Here is a 21,760-nt window from a genome sequence, read left to right on the forward strand (position 1 = left end):
CCTCATGACACACACAGTTGCCGCTGCTCGTATGACGCAGATGTGGCACATCACTGTAACCGGTGATAATAACGGAGCCTGGAACACTCCATGTGGGTGAATCAGCCCCGAGGCTGGAGTGTCCGGAAACTGCAACAATTCATCCCAGTCTGTTCCTCTCCCCCGGGGTTGTTTTCCCCCCATTCCGAATTGAGCCTCGTCTTGCCAAAAGCAGAGCAGTGCAAGACGGATGATGACTCCATTTCACGGTCAGCGATGAGTAATGCTGATGCCGTGTGAGCCACTTGCGGGCTTGGCTCGCGTAAGTTGTTCCGCGTGCATTGTTGTGCAATTTAGAGACGCTAATTAAAGCTCTCAGAATACACACACGCCGCGAGCGCCTCCACCGCAATACACAAACCCGCGCGATCTCTATTGTGCTGCTGGGTCTCAATCCGCACTGGAAGATCACAGACCGACTCCTCATCACGATACACGACTCGTGAAGACAAACGCGTCGTGGACTGTGAGGCCTCCCACAGTCCTGGCTCTCACGCATGTCCACACCCCCCTTCGTCAATCCACTGCCGGATGAAGGCTTCCCCACGTCGTACGAGTTATTTAGTTCACCATGCTGGTTTGTGTGTGGGTTGGTGAACGCGAGGAACGTAGATGTGAGACATCGAAATACAACGGGCGATTTGGCTGCACTGCCTTCCACACAACCCTGTATTAATACTGTTTTATGTTGTTTTTAATCAAACTTTTATTTAAGGGTTGACAGTCGTAAAAAATGGCAATGAACCAGACATTCACTGGTACATTGCTAGCAAACATGAATTACAAAACCTCCACCGTAAGTGAAATATAACATCAACGATTAAATGTTGGCAGTCATAATTGCAATTGAATTGGAAAATACGCAATACATATTGCTGTATTGACCCATTTATGTTGTAAGTCTTAAGTGTTAACAGGCTACGTGGCTTGGCAGCAGAGCGGCTAACATGTGGAAAGTTTGGAGTTTAACTACTGGTTGAAGGTTGACTTATCCCCATAATCCCTCTGGGGTCGATAAACTACTGTTTTTTTGGGAAAGTCAATAGTGGATGTCCTCTGTATATACTTGCACCCGACATAAGAATGTGGACTTTCCAGCAGTACTTCGGGCTATACGCAGTTGAGCACCGCCTAAATGCTAATATGAGTAGGAAATAACTTTGAGCTTTGTTAGTAATGTACAGTGTCCTTATTTTATGTGAACTGAATTTTAGTCGATGGGCCAGAGGATAATTCGGTAGATATTTAGGATTATGCGGGCAGACATTTAGGATTACCAGTTTCTGTATATTACAACTCAAGGTGGATAATGTGATAGCATACTAATTAACTCATATTATTTCGATTCAAACACGTTGGTGCAACTCGCGTTTTGCCATCTCAGGTGGGGTATCAACAAGTCAAACATTTGGTCCTGCTCCCACACTCCATTTGGCATCTCGTGACGCATTTAAACGGAATGGCCCCGCCACCCAGCGCCGCCAGGATTGGGCGGCGCAAAACTCCAAACCACGCCCACACCCCGGCTCGGCCCCGCCCCCCTTTGCGGCGGCTCGCGATGCCATTGGTTGCGGGGCGCGCGCGCGGACGTGGGCCTCGCTCGACGATTGGTCGGCGAGGCCCGGGGGGCGTGGCGTTGGCCCCGCGTATCGGGGAGGCGCGGCCCGCGTGCGGCACTCGCCGGGCCGACGCCACCGTGCGAGCATCTCGGGACTACCGCCTCCACGCCGACCTGCCCGCCTCGCACCCTCTAATCCGCGACTCTTTAACTTCCCTGCGGCTCCTCGACTCGGCGATCCCGCTGCCCTGACGACGACGACGGTGGGGAAGGTTGTTTTGTGGCGCCTCTTTTGGAAGGGAGGACGGGGGGAGAGCAGCCTATGCAACGCGCCGTCCGCTAGCGCGTTAAAACCAAGGTGAGGTTTGTTTTGTGTGTGAAGAGTTTATTTTAGTTCGTTCGCCGTGTTCGTTACACGCGCACGGCTGGTGCGGGCTGCCCCCCCCCCGTGCTGCCCCCCTCCGTGCTGCCCCCCCCCGTGCTGCCCCCCCCCGTGCTGCCCCCCCCCGTGCTGCCCCCCTCCGTGCTGCCCCCCCCGTGCTGCCCCCGTGCTGCCCCCCCCCGTGCTGCCCCCGAGCTGCCCCCCCGTGCTGCCCCCCCCCCGTGCTGCCCCCGAGCTGCCCCGCGTTAACGCGCGAGTCGCCGCTGCCGCTGCCGCTGTCCACGCACGGACCGCGCTGACTGCGTGCGACGCGACTTGGGCGATCTTAAAACACCGTGTGGCTCTTTCACAACGAAAGCAATCGACGTTTCGGGCAAATGGCCCGATGGTCGCCGTGGTCAGCGTTGTTGTCGAACACCGAAGTGTCGAGTTGTTGTTAGAGAGAGAGAGACGTGTTGGTTGCGGGATTCCAAAGTTTTTGGGGAGCGGTGGCGCAGTGGTTGGCGCACTGCGCGAGGAACCTTTCGTCCCTCGAGCTCGATTCTGGGACACGGCTAACATCCGTGTAAAGTGCTATCTGAACAAGCTTCGTCTCCCTTCGCCACCAACCAGCGGTTCGGTATTCAACACTGACCAGAGGTTGAAGTATGGTCAAACACCACCCCCCCCACATGAAACGGAGTGGGGAGTCCCTCATCCAGCAGTGGACTGACCAAGGGCCGCGCTGGTTGATGTGCCCAGACCACACGGCACACGCCGGCGAGTTGTTGCTGCTGATCGCGGGCTCGATTAGGGTGGCTCTAGAGTGAACAACAACAACCACGACAACATCACCCACAACCCCAACACGGCAAGGCAACGGCGATGGGGGCCCCGTGATGTTCGTGCATGGCGATGTCTGTGGCCACAGTGCTACTCGTCACACATTCCTCAACAAGAAGTCGTTCTTTTGAAGACAGTCGACCTCTGGAAGGGCGATTTCCAAGGAAAGGTTCAAACACTGCACTCTGATGGCAGGCGGGGGGGGGGGGGGGTGTCGCTTGACCATACTTCACCGCTCTGGTTAGTGCGGGTAGAGGGAAGGGGTGCTGCTGGTGTGTGTGGGGGGCAGGGCTGGCTCAGGTTTCACTCGCCACTGATGTTAGCCGTGGCCGGGACCAGGTTCTCGTAGCGCAGTGCGCTCACCACCACGGCGAGTAGATCTGGAGTGGGTTAACTTGGAAATAACCGCATTGGAGAAGTGAGGAATGTCCCGCGAAGAGCTGTTTTCTATTTGTGTAAGTGCTGCCGTGTATTGTGAGCTCACGACGAGAAGATGACAATGATATCGTGCAGTTCTGTGCAGTTGAGAGTTTCGGGTGTGTGGATTGTAAAGTGGACGAGACGTTGGATAGTAAACACTGCTGCTGCACTGTACCAGGGTGAGGCTAACCTCTGTGCCAGGTGTGCACGTGGACTGTGCCCTCCCTGCATGGCTCATGGACCATAGCCAGAGCAGGCCGACACTGCTGATGAGACACTTGAGGGTGGAAACCAGTGCACAACTTTGCTTGTTGAAGCAAATGCTGAAGAATGTATGTACTCCCATTCGGCCGTGTGACTGATGAGATGTGTACATTTAACATATATTTTTTTACGTGGAGAGAGATTTATGAAGTGAGACGAATTGTCTGCTTATCGTATTATTTGCATGGTATTCTCTGCAAGGACCCGGATGGTGATGTTGTCTTATGTGGTGGCACATGCATCTGTTGGGAGGTGGTGATCTTCGAGAGCCAGATTCCAAGTTGTGGGTTTTCAACCTTATACAAAATATAATAATTTAATGCCACACATCATTTTGTCACTCGGCTGCTGTATGACGGCCTCTTCGCACTGATGCCAGTTGTTTAATCATCGTTCGCCACACTGGTCAGTTGCCACTATCAAAGTCGGCCATATGGATCAAATATCTGTGTGCCCTGGAGGCCAGAAGCCGCCATGTGGCGGGCGGGAGCTTGCTTGCCATGTGTTGTTGTTCTGCCATGCTACGCGGTCGCTGGGGGCATTATCAGAGTGCGCTGGAGAACATTTAGGGTGCTTTGTGTTCGCGATGCGGAATGTGCTGTTCGTCAGATGTAGAAATCCATGCTGAGCAAAGTGGGGACAGCCATGTAAGTTACTCTAGAGATTTCGATCGGGGATTTATTTGCCTGCAAAGGAGATCACGTGGTTAAGCAAAGAGAATGTGTGGGACGTGACTCTAAGAGCCGAGTCTTCCATTGTTTTCACCACTAAAAACAAAACGAGCAACTGTGATCTCACAATTGCAGACGCACTGTCGTCTCCAATTAAATCCGCAGCCCCCTATCTAACGTGTGAAGCGGATTGTAATACGTTCGGATGCGTGAGCACGCTAACAAGCTTGGTAATTACAGTGGTGCTCTTTTGATTCTTGCTGAACATCGAAAAAAAACCCATCCCCAACATTCTAATTAATGGTGTGCGATGATCCGTCTCGCTGGTTAATGAGGAAGGCGTCACGTGACCCAGCAGTGTGCTCGTTAATTAGCCAAGGCGTTTGTTCCGCAGTTCGAAAGCCAGACTCCTCCAGCCACGATGAGGATGAGGGTTGAGCAACAGGAAACGCGGCGGCACAGAGACCAGGGGCGTGCCCAGAGACGCATCGAGCTGGTCGAACAACTCTGAGCGGACAGCGCCCTCTGTGGAGCGCGGCTTGTGGTTTCGTTGATAAGTCCCATTGTTGAGACCAGCAGAAGGCATGATGATGTCACTGCCAAACAGACGTTCCATGCCCATTAATCGGTGCCCTTTGCGGCAGTCGTGGTGGCCAGACAGACGGGCGTTCCTGTGTATTGGGTAATTGATCATTTGAATCGATCACGGTGGTGGTGCTCTGTATATTCCATGTCATGCAGAAGCACCACTAACCGGCACAGTCCTTTTGGAACAGTGTGGCGCATTGTGTTATCCATCGAGCTGTTGTTGACTCCATGAGCTGATTATTTAACAATGATTGCACCTTTGAGTCATCACATGGCCTTCTTATTACACGACGTTGTCTTGTCTGCTTGCTGCTTGCACACTCGCTACAGTAGTTTCTCGTTTCACTTCATCGCACACCTCACGGCCACCACCAAATCACCCTCAAGGCGCCAAATCTTATCCGATCATGTAAGCTAAGCAAGTTTAAGCCTGGTTTGTACTTTGGATGGGTGACCATCAGGGGCTTTCCAGGTGTGATAGGCTTGGGGCTATGAGATGGCCATGTAATGGTGCAGTGTGTCTCATATATTAGTCTTCTCTGGTACTCAGTTTTTCAGGTTTCCTCTTGCTAAGCCAAACACTCAATCATGAAATTGGCCTAAATCCGATTGTAGGTAGGAGCTTCGTGAAACATTTCCTGAGGCTCGGTGAGGCTTTCGCCTGGTTGATAATTAATGGGTATTACAACATTACTAGTACACATCTGTCCTTTGCAAGAGATTTGTTATATATTCATATTCTTGGGTCTTTCGGCAAAGTCGCGTAGATCGGTTTAAAGTAAATAACAAAAAACTACGACGTTTCGATCGCAACACAAGCGTTCTTCCTGATGGCGAACGCTTGTGTTGCGATCGAAACGTCGTAGTGTTTCGTTATTTTTTAAAATTATTTTCTTTGAACCTCTCTACATGACTTTCCCGAAAGACCCAAGAATATTAATTCCTGCAGTCACGAAAGCTTTAAGTCAAGATTGGTTATAAGTGGAAAAAGAATCGCTACACTTTACCATTAGTCGAAGAGTCTTTGGCTGCTGCTATAAATATCCACGTGATAAGCCACTTTGTTGAGCTGTCATTTGTGGCCAGGTCGATTCTGACAAAGAGCTATACAGCTCAGGAGGCCTTACATGGTCAAATAAGAAAATATTAAAAAATAATAAATCAAATTAGCTAGTGCCAACATTGCCAATGCTGTATTACACGTTCTGTATTAAGCACATTTTTTTAATTATGCCACTCGATTTTATTCCAATGCAATTGTGTTTTTGTTTCCTGCTCATGCTCCTGAAAGATATTCGACGTCCAATAATTGGATTCTCGTCGGGTTAAACACAGGATTGATGCGTTGTGTAGAGCTCATCGTGTAAGGAGACACGTACACGCAATGGTGCGTGTGGATTTCATTGCATTGTATTCCGTGTAACACTGATGGCCACACTTCGTTGGGCACCTTACCATTGTTGAGGTCAAGAACAATGCTCTATTTCTCGGGGGAGGCCATGTCCTCTGTCTGTGATGATGCGTTCTACTTTGTGCTACTCGCCCAACTATTTCCAATGCAGTGAATACACAAGAGGACACGAGCGCACATTGTAGTCTATGTGCAGGATTTAGCAATGCGGTCTTCCCCTTCCTTTTCCGCTGTTGGACAGGTTTGTGCCATTTTTAAGTGTCTACAAATTTGTCACTTTACAGGCTGAAAACACTTGACATCCACTGTCAATGGAAATTACTCGAACCGATATTGCATCCATTTACAAAAGGGATGCATCGAACATGCGGTTTAATATTGATTCTGAAGGTTCATATTATGAAGGTTCATTGGCCAAAATGTCACTTCATATGATAGTCATTTCACATTTTGGACAGTGGCCCTTTGTTTGGGGAAATTCAACGACAAATCCATTGAAGATGTCGTTCATCATTAGGATGCTTTCGGTCATCATGGTTTTCGACTTTTTACCTCTTAGCAACTAACAGTAACGCTCAGATTGCTCATTGTTACGGCCATTACTCACTTACCATTGCTCATTTTTGCTCACAGTTTATGCTACAGCTGTTGAATCCAGAGTTGCTGACTGCCAGATTCTGGCCGTAACTTTGAAAGCAAAGTGAGTGGAATGTGTTCTTTTTCATGCTTCAGCCAAACAGCTAAAAATTCTTTCTACAAACATGCCGGGTGGTTGGATGCTTCTAAATGGCATTGCAAATATTGAGTTGTTTTAACGTTGTTTCTCCCGTGCACGTGAACCGTAAGGTATTCTGCCGCCGGTGGGTGTTGTGGGGTAATGATGATGGAACGCGCTCGGACTTTGCAGTCCAGAGGTCACTGGCTCGATCTCCCCCTCTGCCCACCCAGCAGCAACATAAATGGGCACACCCAAGCGAGTTGCTCGCTTGTGGCGACGCTCACCTCCTCCAACACATCTGGTCGGTGTGGAATAATCGACTTAATAGACTTCCTCTAGTGGAGGTCCTTCTGCCAGCAATGTCGTGAACAAGCATGCAGGAAATTGCAGGGCTTCACCTTTATCCTTTGCCTTTGCTAACGCTCTCAGAGACGACGCGCCCCAATTCGCTGCGGCATGTTGACACTTTTCCTCCCACATTGCCTTCGTCCCCAGTTGGCCAGCGGAGGCGTAATCAGCTGTGAACATGCACACTCCAAAGTACAAAGAAGGCAGATAAATGCCATTTGTATAAATACTGTACCACATTGCCGAACGAGCTACGAGAAAGTGTTTGAATTAGTTGTTGTTGCTCTTAAGCCTTTTCAAATTTGTCCCCAATGTGGGGAGGGGGCTGGTCAACACAAGAAGACCTTCGGGTACAAATGACAGTAGGAGCCAATGCTGGCTATACCGTGCTGATGAGTCCAAATAAGGGTTAAAACGGGTACGCAGTTGCCTTGCAGTCCTTTTTGCTGCCAACAAAAAAGCTTTCCAGAATCTGGTATGGGTTGAGCTGGTGGCCTTTGGGGGTAATGCTGCACGTTCACAAAGTACACTCCAAATACGAGCTGCTCATTGTTTCAATGCAAGTCACTTCAACTCTTTACAGTAGTACCATTCGCATTAATCAGATATTCTGGTGTGTCCACACATTAGCTGCGTTTGATCCTGTGTTGGATGCTCGTAATGCTAGCGCCGATAAGACTAGCCCTGTGTGTTCCATCGGTCATTTGTCCATCCGTAGCTGTAGAAAGGGAACTCCATGTTGATGCAGTAGTACAGCGAGGCAGCAAAAAAGACTTGACTACACAGTGCCCACAAAAGTATCGTCTTCGTAGTTTTCCAACGGCGGGTTGAACTGTAGTTAAAATGTCGGCAGCTTATTTCCTTAAGGCGCGTGATGAGCGCTGAAGATGAGCGTGGTGGAGATGTGGGCGGACGGCCGGGACTGGAGCGCGGCGACGCGGGGACTCGCTCAGAGCGGGCGAGGGGTCAGGAGGAACAAGGCTCTGCTGGGACAGCGAACATGGTTCACACTGCCAACGCGCGTGCCCGTGTTGTTGACCCACTTCGAACTGCTGTCTCATTTAGACTTTTGTTTTAAGCGTGGATGACATCTCTATGGTAAAAGTGCAGTGCTACAGTTTTGATCGCACCACTTCTGGCGAAAGGGCCTCTGCTGAAGCGAACTATAGATGGTATTTGGCCTACTCTTCCGCTATTTAACACCTTATCCCACCACACGCGACCTGCCGATGGACTCTGAACCCATTTACACTGCTGAGTGGATACATGTGGTGGTGAGGTAGCCTCTGGGTTGTAGGTGCAGGGCACTAACCATTACACCATGGTACCTGTGTGCCTTTACGGACCCTGCTTTATATGGGTTACCGTACCACGTTTACTTCACCACTCCACACTGCTCTTCAAGTCTGAAAGTCCTCAAAAGGCTTCCGAGAGTTTACGCTTTAGAAGATTAAGAGCTCAGAATAGCCCGTGACGTGCGGTGACAAACACGCCGGTGGCAAGTGCACGCACGCAGAGGTCACGTTGGGGTGCTGTGGTAGTGCAGGCGCTATTCGCTTCATTTGAAGGAAATCTTGTAAAGAAAATGTGTTTTTTTTCAAATGCAAGTTATTTAAAAAGTTTCCCTTAATCCATTCACCCAACTAAGCAGCTTCAATTGCATGTATGGATTGCAGTTATTGCTGTGGTCCATGCAGAGCATTGTCTTCCCAATTGTTATTCCCACTGTGCCATAATCTTCGTTCTGAGAAATGAATTGTCCACTAAATTCTCGTAACGCAATGCATTCCACTCGTGAGAGAATGATCCGTGGAAGCAGATATCACAGAACTATTCGTACTTTCTAGCATACTCTGCTACATGGCAGTCAACGTGATATTTATTTTCATTCTCCGAGCTAAGTTTGAGTTTAGTACAAAACTAAGTGTAACACATTCTTTGGTGGCCAGGCTTAGGGCATCAACTCGCTACACTTGAGCACCGGGATTCAAACACAGGAAGTAAGCGAGCGGTATCTGCTGAGTTGCTGCGATTCCCGGAACCACCTGGCCTCTATTTTTGTTTGACAGCTATTGGCCAAGGGATTGCAATTGCTATTTTGGAGTTTACAGACATAATCGTACGGAGCTTTGAAAGAGGCCCAATTATCCTTAATTGGCACGTCTACTTCCACTGCACGGAGGTAATCGTGTGCAGGTTTTTGTTCCCTGTGATGAGCGGCATGGCAAAACGAGTGTTGGCGTTTCGGCCACCCGAGAAGGTCGTGCGGGGCCCAGCTGCTTATGGCTCATAAAGCCGCTGCTAATGCCAGGCAGCCGGTGCAGCACTTGCATTTCCGATTAGCACGGTTGGCTACGTACGGCGTGAAAGTAGTTCAACATGCATATGTACGTTTTGCATTTTACTGGAAAAGATACTGTGTTTCTTACATATGTGTTTACAGTACAGACAATTACAAAGCTCTTTTTTTTACGCTTCATATGGGTTTCCTTTTGTCGCAAATTTTAACGGTGTTTAAGAAGGCGCATTTTATTAAAATCTTCTCAAGCATTTCGTCAAATTGTATTTACAATCCTTTTTGCACAATTAGATTAGATTTTTCCAATAAAAATGGATATAGACCATTACATTAATTCAGTAAGGCAGGACCCAGTTAAACCATAAGCTTGTTGTGCACATTGACTGAGCCAATGGTAATTGCTGCACCATGTGAACAATTTCGAAAGTCCATGTGCCTTTGCATAATTCTGATTTATCACTGAAACAGGATTGTTTTTTGGATCTGATCCTACACATTTTTCTGCATAAACACTAAACACCCACTGTTACAGTCACCTGGCACTTATTTTCAAGTGAAAGCCCCTTGTGGGTGGTTGCAAAGTATGCCAACATTTTAACCGCCTCCAGTGCGGTGGTATTTAAAACCCAAATTGTTTGTTTCAAGAATAATTTACGGGGGAAGGTCCCACTTTTAAAAATGTGAGTTCCCGACTGGTGATGTTGCAGGATGAAACTGCCGAGAGTGTTACACCGTGAACTGACTGTAAAAACAAACAAGGCTGAAATCCCAGACTGGTAAATGTACCCCCTTGTGTCGCTGCCGCTTATAAAGGGGACCTATTCACCGATTAACATCGTCAGTGATTGTGACGTAACACGATGCTGCGTGTGTTTCTTTTACGATTAAAATAACTTCCCTCAAGGTATGCAAAGTGCATACTGTGAAGCGTACCATTCCAGTGTTTCATGCATTATTTAATTTTTAGTAGGTGAGACTGTTTAAGAGGAAGTTACCGACATCAAAAAATTTAAACTTGGCATCGTAGCCGACACGATTTGGCGACGGCAGATTGCACGCGTTTGCACTTAACTGTGTTCATAATAATTTTGGGAAAATTTGGGCTAATTTAGTGACTTGACATAAATTATTTTTAGCCATTGGGAATGTAATTTGTGCTGATGGTATCCAATATTTAACAAAAATTGAAATCTGTCTGCTGCGCCAGCAATTATAATGTCGTTGTGTGTGGCTGCCACGGTAATCATTGATTCTTTCCCAGCTAAAATGCGTTTATTTTACGTACGTTAAATAACCTGACGTGATTGTCTGTGTAGGTTACAGCTATGGCATTAAAACACACACAACCAGAATTGCATTCGAGGTGCAGTCGTGAATTAGTTCCAATAAAAGACCTTTTTTTCATCAAGGAGAATTGCAATAATTTTCGCCGACGAACATTGAATAAAACAAACGAAAAACAATTCTATGCCTTGTATTGACACCGGTCTTTGTCCAATTATGCTTGCAGGTGCTTCCTTCGCTGGGGGGACGGACTGCAGCCATGCCCATGTTCAGGCAATCCAAGCGCAACTCGCGCATCGACCGCGACATGATCAGCGGCCCGCTGGGCGACTTCCGGCACACGATGCACATCGGCCGCGGCGGGGATGTGTTTGGCGATACGTCCTTCCTGAGCAAGCCCGGGGCGCCCCCGGACCGCGCGGCCGACGCTACGCCGCTCCCCTCGCCTGCCGCCAGCCTCGCCGCCCCCTCCGACGCCTGGCCGGCGCCCGCCGCCGCCGGCGCCAAGGCCAAGTTCTCGTCGCCGGACTCCGGTCTCTTTGACGAGTCGGCGCCACGGGCGGACGCCGAGTGGTCCTTCGCCTCCCGCGGGAGCCGCGCCGGAGCCCCGTTAGCCGCGGCGGGCGGGCACGCCGCCAACGGCAAGCCCGCGGACGACGGGCGCGTCGCCAACGGCCACCCCAAGCCGGAGCGGAGCAGCGGCTCGGACATCGAGTCTTACGACAACTACGGCGGAGACGCCGCGCCATTCTCGTCGCCGAGCGGCGCCGACCCCAGCATGGCGTTCGACCTGGACCTGGGGCCGTCCATGCTGGACGACATCCTCAGCATCATGGACGTGAAGGGAAGCTACGGCACCGCCTCTGCCTCGTCGCCGGAGAGGCGTGACCCGGCGCCAAGAAAAACGTGGGAATTCCACCGTGACCGCGACGAGGACGAGGAGGCCGGCGAGGGGGCCGGCGGCCGTGGTCGCCCAAGCCGGGCCGGGACGACGGGCGACGGCCACGGCACGCCGGCGCCGCGCAACTGGAACCACGACAGCGGTGTGGTGTACGAGGCGGCGAGCCCGCGGAGGGACGACGTGTTCGGGGGTGCGGGGGCCAAGGCGACGCCGGCACCGTACGCCTCCCCGAGCCACACGGTGCGCTCGGCCGGCAGCCATGCGTCGTCGGGCAGCTCGGCGGAGAGCGGCGTCGCGTGCGAGGACGAGCGCAGGAAGTTCTCGTCGGGGTCATTCGACAAGCTCTCGGACGACGAGCCCGGGGAGTCCTACACGTTCGACGACGACGACGACGAGATCAGAGTTTGACGGAGGAAGATGGCGAAACTCAGAAAGAACAAACTTCACTGCGCGTCTTAAACGGGCGCTGCTGCTCTCGAAGCGCAGGGCCCCACGGTGGACTTGCAACCGAACGTTTTTTTAGTTGATGGCAATAACAGAACTCGGGAAGGAATGAACTCTCTCTGCTCTGTAATAATTAGACGAACCCCTTTTTAAACGGCGGTGTTTAGCCCCCTCGGGTTTCTGCACGAGACTGCGGGTGCTCGCGAACTCGCTCGTCACATTCTCTTCATTCTGCACATCTCCCGTCGGGTGAAACTGGAGCCGTCTCAGCAGCAGCAGCACCACCACCACACCAGATGATTTTACTGGGAGATGTCATTCACCACAAAGAGCACCAACTTAATATTTATATGATAGTTGAAAAGTTGCCAACACGTGAAATTCTCTTTCTGTTATTCATTGTCTGTTTCTGTTGAGAGAGTTGCTGTTGTTCAGAGGGTGGCTGGTGTGTGTCTATCTCTCTCTGCGTTACTCTCATGGGTGATAGAGTCCACGGTGTCGCGTCACGTTGGGCGTGTGAATATTGCCACTGCCTTCTCAAGGCCACTAAAACGTCGTTTGTATTTTTCTTTTCACGAATGCTGCTCTGCTGAAATGGACACCCTACTTAATGACCACCACATGGTATGCACATTATTTTCACGTTTGTGAGAATTACAACACTAGCCAAAGGGATATACATGGCAGTTGTGTGTAGAATGTGCTTTAAACTTTCATCTCTAAATACACGCAGGTCTTTTAGTTAGTTTAAATTATTCTGCTGCTTTAAAGCTTTGTAATATTTTCAAGCTGTGTTTTTATAATGTAGACCCGTTGTAGTTAACAATCGTTTTGCATCACACATCGGTTCTGCCCACACTCAGCCATAGCACACTCGGTTAACCCTCACCGCTGTGCACATCGAAGCGAGCACACGGAGTGTGCGTGTGCGTGTCATTGGCGGATGCTTGCCAAGGTTTGGAATGAACGAGGATCGCCAGCAGCCCCTGCACTCTTCACCGGAAGACCATGCGCAACACGAACGCTGACATTTTTTTAAAGCAGAAAATAACTTGGAGGTTGAACATAATGCTTCATTGGTTTGGCTCTGGTTTGACGATTAGAAGTCTGTAAGCTACGTGGATGGTTTCACCACGGTGCTGTCATGGGGGCGCGACTTGCCGCGGTGGTGCCGAGCGGTCCTCCTCTGGATCTGGGGATGAAAATCATCGGCGGGCAATCCAAGTGGGCTCCTGGAACGCGATCTGCCGCGTTGTTTTCTACCTGCATCCTGAATTGAAGAGGATGCTGCCACTGGTTCTCAAGATGGTTGTCCCATTCATCTGACCGTATCTGCGTCTGGCGGAGGTCCGGAGGTTTGGAGAGGTGGGCTGCTGCCGTGAACGACGATGTCTTTCGCTTTGACATGACCTGCAGACCTGTAGGAGAAGAGCTTGCTGTTTAAACCTCGTGGTGGCATGGATCGCGGTCACGTCAAACGCAGGCCCAGATTTATCACGTGCAACAGGATTAAAAGCGACACAAGATGCAAGCGTGCAGTTTCCATTGGTATCGTTACGAACTTGGCTACATGCTTAACGGGAATAACGTCTACTGTGAACGTTTATAACGAGGTGGAAATATATTTTGCTCAAAAAGAACAAATGTGTATACACAATAACTATGTAATCCGTTAAATAATACTAATTGCTTTCCTGTTGGTACTTTAGAATAAAATAACATTTTTGAAAGTTGCTTGTTCTCGGCTCATATCATTTATTACAGAACCACCCTAGCTTTAAATTTCGATTTAAATTTCGATTTAAAGCTTTCGTGACTGCAGGGATTCATCTTCTTAGTTCTTTCGGTAAAGTCACGTAGAAGCTTTGTATTTCATTTCCGTCCGTTCGGCTCAAGTGTAGCCGATGGTGCGTCAGACGGACCGCGATTGTCCCTGCTGTGAACGCTTGAACTCTGTGGGTTGCCCCTGTGGGTTTTAGAGCTGTTGATGATGGCGCTAATGTACATTTGACTCTTGAACCCACATCTACATTTGTTTTTATCGCCTAGGATTTGGTTTGGATATTTTCCACATAGAGACAGGCTGTGATTGCTTGTGAATGTTCAAGATATTACTATTGAAGTGGCTCGTTTTCATTCATTTTTAATGGTTGTATTCCCTGGTTTGGCCGAGTTTTAGTTTTGATCACATTGGTTGACAGCAGCAGATCGTCTTGAATGTAAAAGCCACCGTGGGGTCAACATTGTAAAGGCTCTTTCTGGACACTCGCCAAAATCTACAGATTTGTGCTCACTCATAAATCCTTACAAATGCCATCCTTTAAAGCTGCGCTCTTCACTTCAAAAGCCACATTCCAACCTAAAGGCCATGTTACAGTCATACGGCCATGTGCCAAATTTAAATCCCTGTGGCAATTTCAGGTTCATGTGCCAACCAAGGTTAAGTGCCAACTTAAAAGCCCTGTGCAGCTGTATTTAAGTCCGTGCCAGCTGCTCGCGAGCTGCCAATGGCGACTTGGAAAATGTAATTACCGTTTGTGGCACGATTGCCACATGGGGGAAAACCCTTTTAGCGTCCACGGCGCTTCATTTCAAGCAATTAGAGGTGCACCCGTGCATCAATGTAATTGATATGAACTCTCAAACGCACTGCATACAATTGGGCTTGTCTGTGTAAGAATCAATTCTTATTGATAAGAATGCGTTGCATTGGGAAGCGCAGCATGCAGAGCCGCGTGCTTTGCTTCATACTGAAAGAATAATAAGTAATATTTAAAAATACTTTTTAAACACACGCTTTAATGAAATGTACCGTACTCGTAATGGCAGAACTCCACGACTCCAGGAAGTGGCCGCAAAGCATGCCATAACGTAAGGGGCCGTGGTGATTTACAGCCAACGTCAGTTGAGCGTGGACAATTATACCCAAGCCGAAACATAACATAAAACAATGTTTAAAAATACATATTATTTGTATGATAGAATATAGTATTGTCATCAGTATGACATAAGTATACCAAGTCTGCAGTCGATACCACATTGGGAAGTGGGTTAAAATTGAGTTACAAGATTTGAGGATACGACGACAACAACAACAGACAAGAGTGAGTTCATAGAAAGCGTGTAAAAATACAAACAAGATGAGCTCGTGGATTAGAGAACGCATTCACATTAAAGACGTCATCGCGACTTGTGACTGTAAACTGGCTTGGGCAGGACACGTGGTCGCTAGGGGGGCCGATGGTCGGCGGTAGACTGCCGATGGAGCGGCAAGCCCAGGGAGGGAATGCTCCTGTAGGGGCGTCCCACACGGAGATGGGCGCGTGTGCAGCGGACGGGAAGGATCGTTCCATCATCCTTTGTCGATCTTCTGCTGGATGAGGGCCTCCGCAAGCCATGTCGGTCATGGGGGTTGTCTGACCATATTTCACCACATTGATCGGTGCAAGTTGTTGAGCGGGGATGTGCCCATGATCAGTTCAGGTATCGCTCGCCACTGATTCCAGCCGAGGCCGGGAATCTAACTCTACTTGCCATAGTATCAGTGTCTCATCTCGATGAAGCAAAATAATCGAATCCGGAACCGCTGGAGAGAAGCGACGAGCTAGTCCATGACAGCCACAAGCAGGCGTGTCAAGTTGAACGTGTGTCTCTTTGAAATGCAGACAACAGCTTCTCTACACAGGTGCAAAATCCCGACCTGACATCATAGTCTATGCGTGCGCTTTACCTGCGTAAACAATGAGTCATTGTGGAGAATGTGTACCCACTTCTGTGAAAGATTAAAACGCTGCGATTTAGCGAGGCGGTTTGGCACGACCGGGGCAATGTTTGTTTAGTGTTATTGGCCACCGGTTGCTAAGAGGTGATCAGGATTTTGCAAAGGTTTGCTGGAAAGCTTTACAAACCTACACACGGTTGTGTTACCGATGGCGAAGAGGCTATTCGGGTGCTCAGCACAGCCGTATATACACACACACGTAGCGACGATGGCATAGCCGCAGTGCGGCACGGTGCCGCGACGCCTTTCTTCTCTCGCGTGGCCTGAATGGGAGTCGCAGCTGCAGGTCGATGTCTGGGGTTGTGGTCTCACGCTGCTGCGTGAACTCCACTCGTGCCCTCGGAGATCGCTGGCATTGGACAGGCTCAGACGGAGACCCACAGGCTCGCATCGACTCGCAGTGGTCATATGTTCACTCAGACCCATGAATAGACACGCACAGAGACCCATAGGCTCATGCAGACTCGTGCAGATCCATCGACTCAGGTACGCATATAGACTGCCAGTGGACGAGTTCACACAGGGACCCATGTACTCGCTCGGATATCCACTGTTGCGTTGCGCCGCGGTCACATTGGGGCGATTATATAATTTCAAATTGTGAAATACCTCCAGAGACCGGGTCGGATGTGGTGCGACGGCGAACATCCACCGCGCAGTGAAGTCATGCTATGAGTGATGAGAGCACGGAAATATGTGGAGGTGGAATCGGTAATTTTCCGCCCGACCACAAAACGTATGCGGCTTTGCACATCGTCGAATGCGCCCCACTGATTGCAGCATCGCATCGCATCAGCGAGAGCCGTGCCCTTTGTTACTGCCGTGTTACTGCCCTTTGTTACTGCCGTGTTACCCATCCGCAGGAAGTGCCACCTAAACACGAGTCGGGGGGGGGGGGGGGTGTGAGTCAGGACCCACGGCACGCTGAGCTCCAGTTCACAAACATTTACTCGCTTCTTCCAATCCATTGCGTGCCACGGAGTGTCCTTGGTGAGGGTGACACGACCCGTGTCATGATACGGATCCGAGCTTGGTTCACAGCAGTTGGTGGTGAACTTCTCCACGATAGATTTTAGTTTTTGTTGTTATGCCGATCGGTGTTGGACTACCTGCCGAATATACCGTGAGGTGCTTTAGGAGGGTGGTCGCTTACGACAACACAACAACTGAAAAGTGTGCATAGAAGCGGTCATGGCAAACGGACATACGCAGGTTAGAGACAGCATCCACACAACTGTACGATGGACGATGGCGAGGCACGTGGGAGCCACGAAGGAGATCCACCGTGAACTCACAAGTGAACTCAAAGTGAGTATCACGTTGTTGTGTTGATACTTAGGGACTTGCTGTTTAGGAAACCGGCTATGCTAGGTCAAGGGTTGCGCAACATTTTTTGAGACAAACCAGGACAACAAAGAACGACATAATTTACACTTCACGCAACCACGTCGCTGTGCCTTGACAGCTTCCGAACCGCTCACCAATCACTTCCGAAGACAAACACGCGTTGGACAACATTACACAATACATGTGTACACACCATTGCGGTTACTTGTTTTAAAATGAATGTCACTTTCCTCTATTTTACTTTATTTGACATGAATTAAAAAAATAGAGACGTGACTTTGGCTGTCACTACATGTACATGTTCACTATACAGTGTGTAGACATGGCGTACTGCATCGATTGTCCTTGTGAATTACGTTCGCGAGGTCTTTCAGTCGAGGAATAAAGTGGCCCATCACCACCCTCAGGTCATTAAACTCAGTTCCAATTTACGGAAAGCCGTCAGTGGAGGCCTCTGCTGTCGGAATGTGGAGTTGGAATCACTGGTTGAGGACCATCACTGAATTAAGATGAACACCACATAACTCGATATGAGCAGGGACCTATAATGTTCTCAGAATGCATTTAAGTTCATAGTATAAAATATGCTTGCATCTCTTGACTTAAAGCTTTCGTGACTGCAGGAATTAATATTCTTTGAGACTTTCGGTTAAGTCACGTAGATAGTTTTTTGTTTGTTATTTTCTTTCAACCTATCTACGTGACTTAACCGAAAGTCTCAAAGAATATGCTTGCATCTTTAATTAAAACATTTTTTACGCCAAGTTTGTAATAATGTTATGATATGTAATTGTTTTTACACCTGTAGCTGTAATAATGCATACAAGCCTTACCTCCCATCTGTTACAACTGTGATATGAGTGCTGTTTGTTGCTGGCTGCTTGACCTTTTGGGCCTCGGGGTCGGTGCTCAGGGACTGTGTTAAAAAAAAACAGTCTCCTGGAGAGGTCATTCAATATTTAGACCTTGGTTACATTTAGTCCGTTTTCTGTACGTAGTGATGATGGTGATGATTGGTTGGGCTAAGCGGTGCATTGTGGAGAAATCGTTTTTAATCCCAAAATTGTTGTTTCCCTTGCAAGCATCCTCCTCTCCGCACCCGACAGGAACAGCCAAAGCTGATTTTCTGTGGACCGCAAAGCGGTGTGTGTTGGGACAGACGGCACGAGCGTAATTATGATGAGCAATCTCCCAACACCACCCACCCACCAACACGACCATCAGAGGGTCCTGTGAAACTCGCTTCAGAGCAGCGCACGTCAACCAATAAGGTGCCCGCCTCGACAGAAGCGCACACCCTCGGTGGAAAATCGGTCACGTTGTGTATGTATGTCACGTACATGTTTGAGGATACAATTAAATAAAAGTATGTGCTGGAAATAACTCCAGAACCATTCTTTTTGTTTACATCTTTGGTTGTTTTGGAGAATGACATCATCCACATGCTTCATCATTGTTGTGACAGATTTATGAACTGGGAAACCGTCTTGTTTTCCAACTCTGGCAATCGAATGATAGCAAGGGTACTACAATGGCAGCTCTTTTACTGTCGGTCCACTGCTGGATTTCATCAATGCACTCCACTGATAATCTGATGATCCTCACGTGTCCATGATGTCACAGGATTGCTCAGGTTCACTTCATAGCCAAGGGAGAACAGATTCTACACCTGCCAGTGCTTCATCTGATGATCACCCAACACTGCATTGGCTCTCATGGTCCAACCAAATGCTGCAGTAAATGAACAATTATGAAGTGGATTATTAATTTCATGATAAAGATGGATATTAATCTATTATAAAGGGTACAGGCACATTCAACATTTGACTGAGCTTTTGCTTTTTTTACAAAAGCATAATAAGACCATGACAAGTGGTCATGAATCGCACATGCAGTAGACCCATATACTGCAGCACTCACGAAAGTGTTCAACCTTCCTATTTTACTTCAAATAAGACAACACACTCGGAAACAACATTGCCTTAAAGGAAAAAAATCAGCGACGTTTTTGGGATGGCCCTTCTTCATAGCACGTGTGCTATGTTGAGTGTTTTTTATTAATTGTACTTGGGCACTACTTCCCAAGCAGCAGCATCAAGTAATACTCGTTTCCCGTTGTGCATGCAAATACAAATTAACCCCATCGTCAAATAGGCCAGGTACTTTTTTCCCTACAAACTTATACAAATCGGCAGTAGAATGAAAGTCAAACTTTCGTATTTCCAGTTTTGATGGAATGTCCAGCGTCTGGAACACATATTCACATTTAAAGTGCGGAATGTGAATCTCCCTCCTCCCCGAGGCTATAAATGTGAATGTGTGCCTGTGCACAACACCAATACGACGGTGGCCTTGGACAAACGGTGCTTCTAAGTGGTGGAGTGACATTGGCTAAACCCGACACCGACATTGTGAACGTCTGCGTGCGGCTTGTGCAGGGTCACCATAGTAGTGTGCAGTGACTGAACAAAGCAGCAACGGTTCATTTGTGCACTACATTAGTATACGTGTTGCGTGTGTGTGTGTGCCTCAAAAGTCCGGCAAAAACAACCCCCTACCTCCTCGTGGTGCCGGACGGCAACGCTGTGGTGGGCAGTGCCATGGGGGGAGGGCCAATTTAGATTGACCATTCCCCTCATGGCGGTTGTAACCACCACAGCGGCCAAATGGGGGCTCTGGACGGGTGCGAGGGGCGGGTAACTCCACCTTCAATTAATTACCACAAAACCACGTACAAATAAATCATCTAATTAAATAATCGTCTGCCGGAGGCCCCGGGGGGACAGGTGTCTATGACGTCTCCTGGCCAAATCCCATTTGGTGGAGCCAGGAGATTGAATCTTTACCCTCGGGGCTCCTCCAGAAACAACAAAAAACCACTGAGGGTGGCCACATGGAATGTTCGAACGCTCACTGCGGAGGAGAGGCTGCCACTCCTCTGTCGGGAGCTGGACTGGTACCGCCTGTATCTCTGTGGTTTTCAGGAGGTCCGGTGGGCCGGCTCTGGCTCCTGCCACCATGAGGGGTGGACAGTCCTCTACTCGGGGCAGGAGGCTACCAAACAACTGGGAGTGGCTCTTGTTCTGAACAAAAGAATGAAGGGGGCATGGGAGCGTGGCGGTGAGGTGTGGGAAGCGGTAAGCCCCAGACTACTTTGCACTCGCCTTCCCATCAATCGGAGGCGAGGAGTGGTGGTCGTGGTTACTTATGCCCCCACCGAAGACGAACATACGTGGAGGGATGCAGGCAAGGCCGATGGCTTCTATGACCTCCTGTCACAGGTGCTAGCTAAAGTGGTCTCTTGGGATAGAGTCATCCTGTTGGGCGACTTCAATGCCCGAGTTGGTCATGATGCTGGCACCTGGTCTGGAGTGTTTAGAAGGCATGGGCTAGATCAGCTCAATAACAACGGTAGGAGGCTGCTATATTTTTGTGCAGCCCATGGGCTTGTAATTACCAACACGCTGTTCCGGCATTGGCGCATCCACACAACATCATGGATGCATGCCGGGTCCAAGTGTTGTATCGTAGACGGAGGTACACAAGCAAGAACATCTGCTGGACTATGTAGTGGCAGAACAGCGGATGCGGGCCCATGTCCTTGACACCAGGATCTACCGTGGAGCTGATCTGTCCACTAACCATCGACTTGTCATCTGTAAGATGCGCCTGCCATTCTTCCACTCCGGTGGTGGGTATGCACCCAGGACCCCATTCAAACCCAAGGTGGCCTGGTCTCAAACCCAAGGTGGCCTGGTCTCAGCGAACTGATGAAAATTGCAAGCGAGAATTTAATCATCGCTTGCGGCTGGGGTTGGCATCGTCCCCCGCTCCTCCAGATGTCGAGGGGAAATGGGCGAGGTTTAGGATTGTGGCTCATGCAGCTGCAATGGCTGCTTTGGGTACACGGTCCAGACCTCCCCAGAGACCCTGGCTGACAGAGGAGGTGTTCAAGCTGGCTGAGAAAAAGCGACAGGCCCACTCTCATCTTCTACAGGAATGAGGAGACTTACCGCAGCCTTCGCTCGGAGGTTTGGAGAGCCGTGAGGCACTGTAAGGATGGGTGGTGGTCACGGGTTGCTGAGGAGATGGAGTCTGCCTCAATGGCCCGCGATCACAACTCACTATTTAACTCCATCAAAAAGAGTAACCTGCAGCGCCACACCTATTACCATCATTAGGGGGAAAAACGGTGATCCAATCTCCGACACCCAGGAAGAGGTTTGCAGATTTGCTGAGCATTTCTGTGAAGTCCTTGGGGAGGGGAAATCCCTCGGCATGGAAAACATCGTGGGACAAAGTGGGGATGACCCTGCTGAGGCTGCGGTGTCTCAAATATTGGAAGAAGTCACCCCCTGTGAGTGGCTGGCTGATGTGCCATCTGTTGAGGAAGTACTAAAGGTGATCCAGAGTCTGAGACCAGGAAAGGCACCAGGCAGAGATGATCTCGCAAGCGAAATGCTGAGGGAGGGTGGCGTTTGTG

General features: G+C 49.3%; 1 protein-coding gene across 1 annotated transcript; it reads left to right on the forward strand.

The window, feature by feature from the left end:
* Positions 1 to 1,704: 1,704 nt before the first annotated feature.
* Positions 1,705 to 13,879, forward strand: LOC133347915 (cdc42 effector protein 1-like). The gene is made up of 2 exons (XM_061560655.1): positions 1,705 to 1,955; positions 11,031 to 13,879. The coding sequence occupies exon 2, from the start codon at positions 11,064 to 11,066 to the stop codon at positions 12,111 to 12,113; it is 1,050 nt and encodes a 349-aa protein (XP_061416639.1). The 5' UTR covers positions 1,705 to 1,955; positions 11,031 to 11,063; the 3' UTR covers positions 12,114 to 13,879.
* The last annotated feature ends 7,881 nt before the right edge of the window (positions 13,880 to 21,760 follow it).

This window comes from Lethenteron reissneri, chromosome 26, assembly GCF_015708825.2.
Source record: "Lethenteron reissneri isolate LAM-NWPU_2019-01 chromosome 26, ASM1570882v1, whole genome shotgun sequence".
Lineage (NCBI taxonomy): Eukaryota > Metazoa > Chordata > Hyperoartia > Petromyzontiformes > Petromyzontidae > Lethenteron > Lethenteron reissneri.